This window comes from Salmo salar, chromosome 04 (assembly GCF_965601325.2).
Source record: "Salmo salar chromosome 04, fSalSal1, whole genome shotgun sequence".
NCBI classification, from domain to species: domain Eukaryota; kingdom Metazoa; phylum Chordata; class Actinopteri; order Salmoniformes; family Salmonidae; genus Salmo; species Salmo salar.
The window spans coordinates 111816-127433 of NC_138294.1; the positions used below are offsets into that span (position 1 = coordinate 111816).

At 45.4% G+C, this 15618-nt stretch overlaps 1 protein-coding gene across 1 annotated transcript in view; it reads right to left on the minus strand.

The window, feature by feature from the left end:
• The window catches only part of LOC145878577 (mast/stem cell growth factor receptor kita), a 47811-nt gene that overhangs the window by 6852 nt on the left and 25341 nt on the right, over positions 1-15618 (minus strand). The window contains exons 7-16 of the mRNA XM_082973953.1: positions 15359-15474; positions 14999-15113; positions 11415-11614; positions 10892-10998; positions 6504-6630; positions 3084-3188; positions 2768-2878; positions 1913-2051; positions 1111-1178; positions 526-632 (exon numbers count right to left, since the gene is read on the minus strand). Coding sequence (XP_082830079.1) covers positions 526-632; positions 1111-1178; positions 1913-2051; positions 2768-2878; positions 3084-3188; positions 6504-6630; positions 10892-10998; positions 11415-11614; positions 14999-15113; positions 15359-15474 — 1195 coding nt within the window. The remainder of the gene's footprint in view (positions 1-525; positions 633-1110; positions 1179-1912; positions 2052-2767; positions 2879-3083; positions 3189-6503; positions 6631-10891; positions 10999-11414; positions 11615-14998; positions 15114-15358; positions 15475-15618) is intronic.

Consider the following 15618-nt stretch of genomic DNA (forward strand, 5'->3'; position numbering starts at 1 on the left):
TGGTTGGGAAAAACAGAACCCAAACAGAACCCAAGGAGTTTGTAGAGTTACGCTTGATGTAGTCATAGCATGCAAGGAAGATGGGACCAAATACTAAAACTTTTCACTACTTTCATCTCATTCATCTACAGATTCACATACTTTTTTTCCCACAAAGAAATGGAATGTCGGATCAATTTGCTCAATAAAGAAATTAAAAACTCCAATTGTTTTTGTGTAATGTGTTTAATGAGGTTGACTGTATCTATTGTTAGGACAGATGAAGATCTGATCACATGTCTAGGTCAAACAGAAAAGGCTGAAGGGGCACAGACTTTATCTCAGCACTGTAGATTTCTATAGACAAACTATAAACCACTTTTCAACTGTGTCTGTGTGTGTGTGTGTGTGTGTGTGTGTGTGTGTGTGTGTGTGTGTGTGTGTGTGTGTGTGTGTGTGTGATGTGTGTATGTGTGTGTGTATGTGTGTGTGTGTGTATGTGTGTGTATGTGTGTGTGTGTGTGTGTGTGTTCCTCAGAACCTTACATTCTTAGAGGTGATGTACTCCATGCCCTTAGCCACCTGGTAGGAGAAGCTCAGTAGATCCTCTGTGTCCACAGACAACTCATCTATACTCAGACATCCCTTATCATCTAGAGAGAGAGAGAGACAGAGAGGGAGAGTGGGAGGGAGAGAGGGGGGAGAGAAAGGAGAGGGGGTGAGAGAGGGGAGATAGAGAGAGAGAGAGGAAGAGGAAGAGAGAGAGGGGAAGAGAGAGAGGGGAGAGGGAGAGAGCGAGAGAGAGAGGGAGAGAGGAAGAGAGGGAGCGAGAGGAAGAGAGGGAGCGAGAGGAAGAGAGAGGGGAGAGAGAGAAGGGGGGAGAGAGAGGGTAGGAGAGAAAGGGGGAGAGGGTAGGAGAGAAAGAGGGAGAGGGTAGGAGAGAGAGGGGGGGAGAGGGGGAGAAAGATATTTAGCCCATATTGTCAGCGATATGTGTTTAAAAATATGAAATGTTTCTGGATGAATCCACATAAGGCTTTGATTAAACCAAGTAGTGCAGGGAATCATGTGAGAGGACTACACTATGGATTTATACAGGATTATGGTGCATGGTGGGAAATGTAGTTTTACCTGACTGGGAGGACGTTCTGTCTGTCTCAGACGGGCGCATAGGCATGTAACTGCTACCGTTCCCATCTCTAAACACACACACACACACACACACACACACACACACACACACACACACACACACACACACACACACACGGATGCAGACAGACACACACACACTCACACATGCAGACACACAAATGCACACATGCAGACACACACACACACACACACACACATGCAGACACACACACACGCATGCAGACACACACACACGCATGCACACACACACACACATGCATGCAGACAGACACACACACACACATGCAGACACACACACATGCATGCAGACACACACATGCATGCAGCCACCACACACACACACACACACACACACACACACACACACACACACACACACACACACACACACACACACACGCATGCAGACACACACACACACACATGCATGTAGACACACACACACACACACACACACACACACACACATACACACACACATACACACACACACACACACACACGCAGACACACACCCAAATGCATAAAGAGAGAGAAATGAAACACAGACATATTATAATGAGTAAAGTACAACACACACACATACACATTCACAAACACCACACACACCACAGACACACATACACACACCACGTACACCACCCACACCTTAGACACACACACACACACACACACACACACACACACACACACACACACACACACACACACACACCACCACACACCACACACACACCACACACCACACCACACACACACACCACACACACAAACAGACCTCTGTGGTTCTGGGGGGTTGTTGATGTTGCGGTAGTACCCATCAGCAGCCTGGGCGCTGAAGAACGTCTCTCTCTTCCTACGCAGGAAGTTGAGCAGATCTCCATAGCAACAGTACTCTGTGATCACCAGCGTCGGCCCTGACAGGAAGTAAATGATCTGGCTAAGAGTTCAGACAGCAGGACGGGACCACAAACTGTCATACAACTCCTTCCACCAGAACACATTCATATAAACTCTAAACTTTGAAGTTTATAAAGAAAGCTCCAATTGATTATTGATTATGAAGCAAATTAAGTGAGTAGATGCCTAATTTCCTGGACTCAGAACAAATTTATGTTCAATGTGGACTAAATTCAGAGACTCTGTTCATTGAAAGTGCTTTCCAATGAGTCCAGAAATAGGCTTAATCTGGATCTGGTAAAACATCCCTTTAATCTGGATCTGGTAAAACATCCCTTTAATCTGGATCTGGTAAAACATCCCTTTAATCTGGTTCTGGTAAAACATCCCTTTAATTTGGATCTGGTAAAACATCCCTTTAATCTGGATCTGGTAAAACATCCCTTTAATCTGGTTCTGGTAAAACATCCCTTTAATCTGGTTCTGGTAAAACATCCCTTTAATTTGGATCTGGTAAAACATCCCTTTAATCTGGATCTGGTAAAACATCCCTTTAATCTGGATCTGGTAAAACATCCCTTTAATCTGGATCTGGTAAAACATCCCTTAATGGAAATCTCTTACTTAATACTCAACTGGAAAATATGGAGTTATTTTAGGATATCTTGGAGGACCCGTCAGTATGACTACTGTGGACCCTCTGACCTTTGCCATAGAGTCGATGACCTCTCACCTCCCACAGTGCAAGCTCCCAGCAGGTTGACAATGTTGACGTGGTTGCCTAGGTAACTGAGAACCTTCAACTCCGACATCAGAGCCTCCTTCTCGGTGGAGTGGGCGCTCGCTGCGGTGACATCATCGTTACATCGTTGCAATGACATCATCTTAATGACGTCATCATAGCTTTAAAAATGATGAAGAAGAAGATGCAAAGGACACACACACACACACACACACACACACACACACACACACACACACACACACACACACACACACACACACACACACACACACACACACACACACACACACACACAGCTACTCACGTTTGAGCATCTTGACAGCAACGGTCATGACGGAGTCAGCAGAACAGAGTCCATAGGCTGTAGCTCTCACCACCTTACCAAAGGCCCCTGAACCCAGGGTCTTACCTAAACAGACACACATTTCACCACCTTACCAAAGGCCCCTGAACCCAGGGTCTTACCTAAACAGACACACATTTAAACTCCTTACCAAAGGCCCCTGAACCCAGGGTCTTACCTAAACAGACACACATTTCACCACCTTACCAAAGGCCCCTGAACCCAGGGTCTTACCTAAACAGACACACATTTAAACTCCTTACCAAAGGCCCCTGAACCCAGGGTCTTACCTAAACAGACACACATTTCAGCTGGTTTAAATCTCCCTGACACTACAGCAGCTGGATGACTTGTAGCGAGTGCTTCTGTGTGTGTGTCAGTATTTGGGGGTTATACAGTAATAACATAACTTTTTGCGGTAACTAGTCATTTGAGTAATTATATTACAGTTACTGATCAAAGATAAGTTGTCGTTACTTCGTCACTTTCGTTATCATTCCCTTTCTATTACAGCTGATGATATCAATATTTACACCCCTCCCACCCACCTTCCCCTCTCACCAAGTTCCTGTTTACACACACTAGTACTAACAGCTTTAGTGAGGGACATGAAACACGGCAGAAGAGACTAAAACCCTGAGTTTCTCAGTGTGGAAGTAACTCCCATTACTTTGATCTGGTGGAACATGAATATAACTGGAACATGTAAACTGTCCAGGAGGGAAACAACTCTCCACTGCTACAATCACAACCTCCAATCTCTTGAAGCACCTACTAAAGAAACAAGACAAGACTCGTAGCGAAAACCCCCAGAGGCCCGACCACTGAAGATGACTGTAGGTCTACCTCATCAAAACAACCAAGGCTTGATTTGAATCGTTCAGGAGGACAGGCTGTATTCCAACGAGAGACTAACCTGTTTATAGATGGGTATGTAGTATTTTGTCTTTGTATTTATTAAGGATCCCCATTAGCTGCTGCCAAGGCAGAGGTATGTAATAGAGGTATGTAATAGAGGTATGTAGTAGAGGTATGTAGTAGAGGTATGTAGTAGATGTATGTAGTAGAGGATTGTAATAGAGGCATGTAGTAGAGGTATGTAGTAGAGGTATGTAGTAGAGGTATGTAGTAGAGGTATGTAATAGAGGTATGTAGTAGAGGTACGCAGTAGAGGTATGTAGTAGAGGTATGTAGTAGAGGTATGTAGTAGAGGTATGTAGTAGAGCTACGTAATAGATGTATGTAATGGAGGTATGTAATAGAGGTATGTAGTAGAGGTATGTAGTAGAGGTATGTAGTAGAGGATTGTAATAGAGGTATGTAGTAGAGGTATGTAATAGAGGTATGTAATAGAGGTATGTAGTAGAGGTATGTAGTAGAGGTATGTAATAGAGGTATGTAATAGAGGTATGCAGTAGAGGTATGCAGTAGAGGTATGTAGTAGAGGTATGTAGTAGAGGTATGTGGTAGAGCTACGTAATAGATGTATGTAATGGAGGTATGTAATAGAGGTATGTAGTAGAGGTATGTAGTAGAGGTATGTAGTAGAGGATTGTAATAGAGGTATGTAGTAGAGGTATGTAATAGAGGTATGTAGTAGAGGTATGTAGTATAGGTATGTAGTAGAGGTATGTAATAGAGGTATGTAGTAGAGGTACGCAGTAGAGGTATGTAGTAGAGGTATGTAGTAGAGGTATGTGGTAGAGCTACGTAATAGATGTATGTAATAGAGGTATGTAATAGAGGTATGTAGTAGAGGTATGTATAGAGGTATGTAGTAGAGGTATGTAATAGAGGTATGTAGTAGAGGTATGTAGTAGAGGTATGTAGTAGAGGTATGTAGTAGAGGTATGTAGTAGAGGCAGCTGAGGACGGCTCATAATAATGGCTCAAATGGAACAAATGGAAGCCATGTGTTTGGTGTATTTGATACCATTCAACAAATACTGCTCCAGCCACAACTACGAGCTCCAGCCATAACTACGAGCTCCAGCCACAACTACGAGCTCCAGCCACAACTACTAGCTCCAGCCATAACTACGAGCTCCAGCCACAACTACGAGCTCCAGCCACAACTACGAGCTCCAGCCATAACGACGAGCTCCAGCCATAACGACGAGCTCCAGCCATAACTACGAGCTCCAGCCATAACTACGAGCTCCAGCCATAACTACGAGCCCCAGCCATAACTACGAGCCCCAGCCATAACTACGAGCTCCAGCCATAACTACGAGCTCCAGCCATAACTACTAGCTCCAGCCATAACTACGAGCTCCAGCCATAACTACGAGCCCCAGCCATAACTTTGAGCCCCAGCCATAACTACGAGCTCCAGCCATAACTACGAGCTCCAGCCATAACTACGAGCTCCAGCCAGAACTACGAGCTCCAGCCAGAACTACGAGCTCCAGCCAGAACTACGAGCTCCAGCCATAACTACGAGCTCCAGCCATAACTACTAGCTCCAGCCATAATTACGAGCTCCAGCCATAACTACGAGCTCCAGCCATAACTACTAGCTCCAGCCATAACTACTAGCTCCAGCCATAACTACGAGCTCCAGCCATAACTACTAGCTCCAGCCATAACTACGAGCTCCAGCCATAACTACGACGAGCTCCAGCCATAACTACGACGAGCTCCAGCCATAACTACGACGAGCTCCAGCCATAACTACGACGAGCTCCAGCCATAACTACGACGAGCTCCAGCCATAACTACGAGCTCCAGCCATAACTACGAGCTCCAGCCATAACTACGAGCTCCAGCCATAACTATGAGCTCCAGCCATAACTACGACGAGCTCCAGCCATAACTACTAGCTCCAGCCATAACTACGAGCTCCAGCCATAACTACGAGCTCCAGCCATAACTACGAGCTCCAGCCATAACTACGAGCTCCAGCCATAACTATGAGCCTGTCCTCCCCAATTAAGGTGCCACCAACCTCCTGTGAGTAGATTGTGCGTCTGTCATTATTAAGCTACTTGTGTTGGTTTATAGGCCTATGTAATATAGGTAATATACTATTTAAAAAATACTGTGTACCTACCCCAACACTGGTGTGTGTGTGTGTGTGTGTGTGTGTGTGTGTGTGTGTGTGTGTGTGTGTGTGTGTGTGTGTGTGTGTGTGTGTGTCTGTGTGTGTGTGTGTCTGTGTCTGCTTGCATGGTTGCGTGCCTGTGTGTGTTTTCATGCTCGTGTGTGTCTGTGTGTGTGTGTGTGTGTGTGTGTGTGTGTGTGTGTGTGTGTGTGTGTCTGCTTGCATGGTTGCGTGCCTGTGTGTGTTTTCATGCTCGTGTGTGTGTGTGTGTGTGTGTGTGTGTGTGTGTGTGTGTGTGTGTGTGTGTGTGTGTGTGTGTGTGTGTGTGTGTGTCGTACCAAAGCGTAGTTTCTGCCGGGGAAATTCCCACTTGGGGTCGTAGGGCAGCTGGGTGGGGTCGATGTAGATGTAGTTGTTGCCGTGGATACTGTCAATCACCTTCCACTGGATCTGGAACTTGGGCTTCTGTTGCGGCAGGGGGTCAATGATCAATACATTTAATAACCTGATGAAGTCAGGGATAATCAACAAGGGGATTTGTCTTCTTTCGATACCGGAACTAACTTTCCACCGAGTTGCAATATTTTCCAGAGAACGCATAGAAACCCGAGTTGATTACAACCCTTTCATACCATGGCTATATACCATGACTATAATTTAACACATAATTTGCAGGTTGAAATGTTTTCATCAACATAAACTGAAGTAGCTAGCAAGCTTACTAGATAGCTAACGTTACAGTAGTTGCCGTGGTAACCAAACAAACAGACCTGTTCGTTTAGCTAACCAAAACATCAGTCTTAATTTGCTTTTATGAAAATCAAATTAAAACAATACCAATACTGTTTTCAATTCGACTTTTGTTTTAAAAAGCAGCATGTAACTATACAACATGTAATTATGAACTTGCCATTGAATTCTACCGTGCTGATATACCGTGTGTTATAGGGAAATAATGCACGCTCTAGAATTAACTTCAGAAACGAGTATTTAACAAAACCATGGTATAATCACATATAATCTGGAATTTGGGTTTCTGTTGGGGGGGGGGTCAATATTGATATTGATCAATAATAAATACATTAGAGAACATGATTAAAATATAGTACATATACCAAAAATATGGTGTTAAATATGAGGGGATCAATAATATGAATACCAGCCATTCAGTTAGCCAGTCTGCCAGTCAGTCAGTCAGTCAGTCAGCCAGTCAGTCAGTCAGTTAGCCAGTCAGCCAGTCAATCAGTTAGCCAGTCAGTCAATCAATTAGCCAGCCAGCCAGTCAGTCAGCCAGCCAGTCAACCAGCCAGTCAGTTAGCCAGCCAGTCAACCAGCCAGTCAGTTAGCCAGTCGGTCAGTCAGTCAGTCAGCCAGTCAGCCAGCCAGCCAGTCAGCCAGTCAGCCAGTCAGTCAGTCTGTCTATAACAGGGCATAGTACCTGAAGGTATTTGTAGAGGAGAACCACCAGTATGATACTCAGTATTACAGCTGTAACAACCACACCAGTCAGTCAGTCAGTCAGTCAGTCAGTCAGCCAGTCAGTCAGTCAGTCAGTCAGTCAGCCAGTCAGTCAGTCAGTCAGTCAGTCAGTCAGTCAGTCAGTCTATAACAGGGTATAGTACCTGAAGGTATTTGTAGAGGAGAACCACCAGTATGATACTCAGTATTACAGCTGTAACAACCACACCAGTCAGTCAGTCAGTCAGTCAGTCAGTCAGTCAGTCAGCCAGTCAGTCAGTCTATAACAGGGTATAGTACCTGAAGGTATTTGTAGAGGAGAACCACCAGTATGATACTCAGTATTACAGCTGTAACAACCACACCAGTCAGTCAGTTAGCCAGTCAGTCAGTCAGCCAGCCAGTCAGTCAGTCAGTCAGTCAGTCAGTCAGTCAGTCAGTCAGTCAGTCTATAACAGGGTATAGTACCTGAAGGTATTTGTAGAGGAGAACCACCAGTATGATACTCAGTATTACAGCTGTAACAACCAGACCAGTCAGTCAGTCAGTCAGCCAGTCAGTCAGTCAGTCAGTCAGTCAGTCAGTCAGTCAGTCAGTCAGCCAGTCAGTCAGCCAGTCAGTCAGTCTATAACAGGGTATAGTACCTGAAGGTATTTGTAGAGGAGAACCACCAGTATGATACTCAGTATTACAGCTGTAACAACCACACCAGTCAGTCAGTTAGCCAGTCAGTCAGTCAGTCAGACAGTCAGTCAGTCAGTCAGTCAGTCTATAACAGGGTATAGTACCTGAAGGTATTTGTAGAGGAGAACCACCAGTATGATACTCAGTATTACAGCTGTAACAACCACACCAGTCAGTCAGTCAGTCAGCCAGTCAGTCAGTCAGTCAGTCAGTCAGTCAGTCAGTCAGTCAGTCAGTCAGTCAGTCAGTCAGTCAGTCAGTCAGTCTATAACAGGGTATAGTACCTGAAGGTATTTGTAGAGGAGAACCACCAGTATGATACTCAGTATTACAGCTGTAACAACCACACCAGTCAGCCAGTCAGTCAGTCAGTCAGTCAGTCAGCCAGTCAGTCAGTCTATAACAGGGTATAGTACCTGAAGGTATTTGTAGAGGAGAACCACCAGTATGATACTCAGTATTACAGCTGTAACAACCACACCAGTCAGTCAGTCAGTCAGTCAGTCAGCCAGTCAGTCAGTCAGTCAGTCAGTCAGTCAGTCTATAACAGGGTATAGTACCTGAAGGTATTTGTAGAGGAGAACCACCAGTATGATACTCAGTATTACAGCTGTAACAACCACACCAGTCAGTCAGTCAGTCAGCCAGCCAGTCAGTCAGTCAGTCAGTCAGTCAGTCAGTCAGTCAGTCAGTCAGTCAGTCAGTCAGTCAGTCTATAACAGGGTATAGTACCTGAAGGTATTTGTAGAGGAGAACCACCAGTATGATACTCAGTATTACAGCTGTAACAACCACACCAGTCAGTCAGTCAGCCAGTCAGTCAGTCAGTCAGTCAGTCAGTCAGTCTATAACAGGGTATAGTACCTGAAGGTATTTGTAGAGGAGAACCACCAGTATGATACTCAGTATTACAGCTGTAACAACCACACCAGTCAGTCAGTCAGTCAGTCAGCCAGTCAGTCAGTCAGTCAGTCAGTCAGTCAGTCAGTCAGTCAGTCAGTCAGTCTATAACAGGGTATAGTACCTGAAGGTATTTGTAGAGGAGAACCACCAGTATGATACTCAGTATTACAGCTGTAACAACCACACCAGTCAGTCAGCCAGTCAGTCAGTCAGTCAGTCAGCCAGTCAGTCAGTCAGTCAGTCAGTCAGTCAGTCAGTCAGTCAGTCAGTCAGTCAGTCTATAACAGGGTATAGTACCTGAAGGTATTTGTAGAGGAGAACCACCAGTATGATACTCAGTATTACAGCTGTAACAACCACACCAGTCAGTCAGTCAGTCAGCCAGTCAGTCAGTCTATAACAGGGTATAGTACCTGAAGGTATTTGTAGAGGAGAACCACCAGTATGATACTCAGTATTACAGCTGTAACAACCACACCAGTCAGTCAGTCAGTCAGTCAGCCAGTCAGTCAGTCAGTCAGTCAGTCAGTCAGTCTATAACAGGGTATAGTACCTGAAGGTATTTGTAGAGGAGAACCACCAGTATGATACTCAGTATTACAGCTGTAACAACCACACCAGTCAGTCAGTCAGTCAGTCAGTCAGTCAGTCAGCCAGTCAGTCAGCCAGTCAGTCAGCCAGTCAGTCAGTCTATAACAGGGTATAGTACCTGAAGGTATTTGTAGAGGAGAACCACCAGTATGATACTCAGTATTACAGCTGTAACAACCACACCAGTCAGTCAGTTAGCCAGTCAGTCAGTCAGTCAGACAGTCAGTCAGTCAGTCAGTCAGTCAGTCAGTCAGTCAGTCTATAACAGGGTATAGTACCTGAAGGTATTTGTAGAGGAGAACCACCAGTATGATACTCAGTATTACAGCTGTAACAACCACACCAGTCAGTCAGTCAGCCAGTCAGTCAGTCAGCCAGTCAGTCAGTCAGTCAGTCAGTCAGTCAGTCAGTCAGTCAGTCAGTCTATAACAGGGTATAGTACCTGAAGGTATTTGTAGAGGAGAACCACCAGTATGATACTCAGTATTACAGCTGTAACAACCACACCAGTCAGTCAGTCAGCCAGTCAGTCAGTCAGTCAGTCAGTCAGTCAGCCAGTCAGTCAGTCTATAACAGGGTATAGTACCTGAAGGTATTTGTAGAGGAGAACCACCAGTATGATACTCAGTATTACAGCTGTAACAACCACACCAGTCAGTCAGTCAGCCAGTCAGTCAGTCAGCCAGTCAGTCAGCCAGTCAGTCAGTCTATAACAGGGTATAGTACCTGAAGGTATTTGTAGAGGAGAACCACCAGTATGATACTCAGTATTACAGCTGTAACAACCACACCAGTCAGTCAGTTAGCCAGTCAGTCAGCCAGTCAGTCAGCCAGCCAGTCAGTCAGTCAGACAGTCAGTCAGTCAGTCAGTCAGTCAGTCAGTCAGTCAGTCAGTCAGTCAGTCAGTCAGTCAGTCAGTCTATAACAGGGTATAGTACCTGAAGGTATTTGTAGAGGAGAACCACCAGTATGATACTCAGTATTACAGCTGTAACAACCACACCAGTCAGTCAGTCAGCCAGTCAGTCAGTTAGCCAGTCAGTCAGCCAGTCAGTCAGTCAGTCAGTCAGTCAATAACAGGGTATAGTACCTGAAGGTATTTGTAGAGGAGAACCACCAGTATGATACTCAGTATTACAGCTGTAACAACCACACCAGTCAGCAGGGGGGTGAAGAGCTTATGGGGCACGGTGCGCTCTGTATGGCACACACACACACACACACACACACACACACACACACACACACACACACACGTATAAACATTAGAACACACACACAACACATACTCTATATAACCTGAGTATACATTAAGAAAACCTTCCTAATATTGAGTTGCAGACTTTCTGTTTTCCATGATGAACATAGGCAGTGTGTTATTGTGGTGTGGTATGAGCTGCAGTCCAAACCCACCGGCCACACAGAGAGGAGACAGCAGTGGTATGTTTATGTGAGATTACATTAGATTAGTGTCCATGTCTAATCCAGGACCTGCACACTCAACATTCTGTAATCCCACTCAATATGGCCCTACATCCACACACACCTGTCCACTACAGAGACTGAGTGTGTGTGTGTCCAGTGTGTGTGTGTGTGTGTGTGTTATATCTCACCGCTGATGGAGAACAGTGTGTAAGCCTGCTCGCCCTGCACGGTCGCTACACACTCCAACGTGTGGTAGTGTGTGTGTGTGTCTCCCTTCGTGACGTTCAGTCGGCTCTCCACCTCGCTGCTGCCGAAGGCCGAGTCTGATACCGTTACCGTGGCAACCTCCCGCTGCTCCCATTGGCTGGCGTTGGTCAGGTGTGAACACCTGGGGAGGGAGTGGTAGATTAACTGATTATTGTTACCTGATGGGCCAGAGATTCACCTGGTGTCCCAGGTCTGACTCAAACCCTGAAGAATGAAAACAAGCCACATTTGAGAAAGGGTGATGAACAGAATCACACATAAAAACCTAAACACACTGTTAGGATGCTCTTACACTGGACACATGGAAAGACTCAAAACACCACCTAACCAGAGATCTGGTGTGTGGAGGGGGTTGGAATGTAAACCCAATGTCACCTAACCAGAGATCTGGTGTAATGGAAACCCAATGTCACCTAACCAGAGATCTGGTGTAATGGAAACCCAATGTCACCTAACCAGAGATCTGGTGTAATGGAAACCCAATGTCACCTAACCAGAAATCTGGTGTAATGGAAACCCAATGTCACCTAACTAGAGATCTGGTGTAATGGAAACCCAATGTCACCTAACCAGAGATCTGGTGTAATGGAAACCCAATATCACCTAACTAGAGATCTGGTGTAATGGAAACCCAATGTCACCTAACCAGAGATCTGGTATAATGGAAACCCAATGTCACCTAACCAGAGATCTGGTGTAATGGAAACCCAATGTCACCTAACCAGAGATCTGGTGTAATGGAAACCCAATATCACCTAACCAGAAATCTGGTGTAATGGAAACCCAATGTCACCTAACTAGAGATCTGGTATAATGGAAACCCAATGTCACCTAACCAGAGATCTGGTGTAATGGAAACCCAATATCACCTAACTAGAGATCTGGTGTAATGGAAACCCAATGTCACCTAACCAGAGATCTGGTGTAATGGAAACCCAATATCATCTAACCAGAGATCTGGTATAATGGAAACCCAATGTCAACTAACCAGAGATCTGGTGTTTTGAGGGGGTTAGAATGGAAAACCCAATGTCAGTATTATGATACACAGAAAGTGTTTTAAAACTGAAAAGAAGTACTCTGAAACACCCAAACAATCAAATGGTTAAGAAATGCTAATGGTTTATAGCCTAAATATTGATTGGTGATAAGGGCATATGGAGAATATTTATTGTGGAATTTCACCTTCATTTCTTCAATGTTTTATTGAGACTAAATTAAAAACAGGAAGTGACAGAGAAGGAATGACAGTGTGACAGGTGGAAGAGGGAATTGACACAGTGTTGTTTGCATGTTTAAAGGAAGAAAAGTCTATTTCTATATGAGTATTAAGCAGCTTGTTGAGGTGTAATGGATCGTGATGAACGGATATCAAAAGCATCAGGCAAAATGACGTTCAATGATGAGACCACCTATTACCACATTTTCAACTTTTAATGGTAGAGGCAAATAGATTATCTTGCAACGCTTGATGTAAAACATCTAGTTACTGCTGGTGGACTTGGCCCTGTGCTCAACAATGGTCAGATACATAGTGTATATCACATGTGTCAAACTCATTCCACAGAGAGCCAAATGTCTGCGGGTACGGAACTCCCCTCACCTGGTTGTCTAGGGCTCAGTAAGGAACTCCCCTCACCTGGTTGTCTAGGTCTCAGTAAGGAACTCCCCTCACCTGGTTGTCTAGGGCTCAGTAAAGAACTCCCCTCACCTGGTTGTCTAGGTCTCAGTAAGGAACTCCCCTCACCTGGTTGTCTAGGTCTCAGTAAGGAACTCCCCTCACCTGGTTTTCTAGGTCTCAGTAAGGAACTCCCCTCACCTGGTTTTCTAGGTCTCAGTAAAGAACTCCCCTCACCTGGTTGTCTAGGTCTCAGTAAGGAACTCCCCTCACCTGGTTTTCTAGGTCTCAGTAAAGAACTCCCCTCACCCGGTTGTCTAGGTGTCAGTAAGGAACTCCCCTCACCCGGTTGTCTAGGTCTCAGTAAGGAACTCCCCTCACCTGGTTGTCTAGGTCTCAGTAAGGAACTCCCCTCACCTGGTTGTCTAGGGCTCAGTAAGGAACTCCCCTCACCTGGTTGTCTAGGTCTCAGTAAGGAACTCCCCTCACCTGGTTGTCTAGGTCTCAGTAAAGAACTCCCCTCACCTGGTTGTCTAGGGCTCAGTAAGGAACTCCCCTCACCTGGTTGTCTAGGTCTCAGTAAGGAACTCCCCTCACCTGGTTGTCTAGGGCTCAGTATGGAACTCCCCTCACCTGGTTGTCTAGGGCTCAGTAAGGAACTCCCCTCACCTGGTTGTCTAGGGCTCAGTAAGGAACTCCCCTCACCTGGTTGTCTAGGTCTCAGTAAGGAACTCCCCTCACCTGGTTGTCTAGGTCTTAATTGTGTAACGTCTGCTTCCAACTCACACTCCCATACACGTAGATCCCCTGAACGCAGCTCACTTTCCAGCCCACTTTCCAGCTCACACTCACACACATAGATCCCCCCCCGAACGCAGCTCACTCTCCAGATCCCAATCACCTGAATTCTGATCACCTGTTCACACACACCTGTATGTCATTATCACACACTATTTAGTTCAGTTCTTTGCACCCCATCACTGTGAGGTATTGTCTGTTTTTGACACACTTCTCTTCGGAGCACTGGGTTTCCCTGTGATTTACTCCCCCTGTGTATGATAGTTTTGGCCTGCCTCCCTAACGACGCCTTTTGCCTATTCCCTGCCTGTACTTTAGCCTATCGGATTTCCTGTCATCAACCTATTGCCTGATCTCCCGGACGTTACTAGCCTTTTCGCCTGCCTGTACTGTTGCCTTTTGGACCCCCTGTGTATGACCTTCTGCCTGCCCCTGGACCCAGCTACCTGCCTCCTCCTGTGGTCCTTTACATTAAACACCTGCTGCGTCCTGCGCTTGAAACCAGCTCTCTGTCTCCCTCGTGTTCATTACAAATTGAAAGGAAAAAGCAAACATCTGCAGACACTTGGCCCTCCGTGGAATGAGTTTGACACATCTGTTGTAGATCAATGTTAAACATTAAAATCCTCCAGAAGAAGGTATCTAATTCTGCATTAAACAGGATTTGAAACATCAAAAGTGTTTTCAACCTTTTCCGGTTTTGCTCCCAGTCCCTGGCAAGGTGTTGCACAACCGTTGATTAAGCCGTGTTACAACACACCATGTCATGTTTCAAAACATCTCAGGATGATGGGTTTCAATACTTCAGCAAAGTTCAAGTTTCTTCTCCTTCGAGTTGGTGGCAGCTCAGTTGCCACTAGTTTTGGTGTTACAAAAGCAAATGATTTTAACATTGCAGTTAGCTATGCATTGTAACTATGCTTTTAAACAACTGTTTAGGTTAGTTGTTCACTCTTACATCTCTGTAGATGTTACTTACAATTTAGCATCACACACAGAAATGACAGTAGTGACTATGGCTGTGTGTTTTTGTCCCGTACCGTGTGTGGGGGAATTCACAGTATGGCTGTGTGTGTTATTGTCCCGTACCGTGTGTGGGGGAGTTCACAGTAGAACCAGGTGATTTTAGGGGCCGGGTAACCGGCGGCAACGCAGCGCACCTGTCCATCAACTGGTCCCTCCTGGGAAATGATGACAGGCTTACCTGAGAGAGAGAGTGAGACACAGACAGACAGACAGACAGACAGACAGACAGACAGACAGACAGACAGACAGACAGACAGACAGACAGACAGACAGACAGACAGACAGACAGACAGACAGACAGACAGACAGACAGAGAGAGATAGACAGAGAGATAGACAGAGAGAGAGTTTACTGTAAGCCTTCAAAATGGTGTGAAAAAGGATGTGAAAACACATCATGCAAAAACAACCAACCAGAACGTACTGTTCACATAGACAGGGAATGATTGATTGATAGAGGCATCCTCATGATTGGCTTGGAAGGTATAAATTCCGCCCTCTGACCCATGGACCCTCACCAACCGCAGCTCACTGAAGTACCTAACACAGAAAGAGAGAGTACATTTTTTTGGTGTTAATTCCACTTTTATTTATTGAAATGGAATTGAGAGAGGGTGAAACAGTCAGGAAATGTGCGTGTGTGTTTGGGGGGAGGGGGATATGATTTACAAGAACAGCATGTTA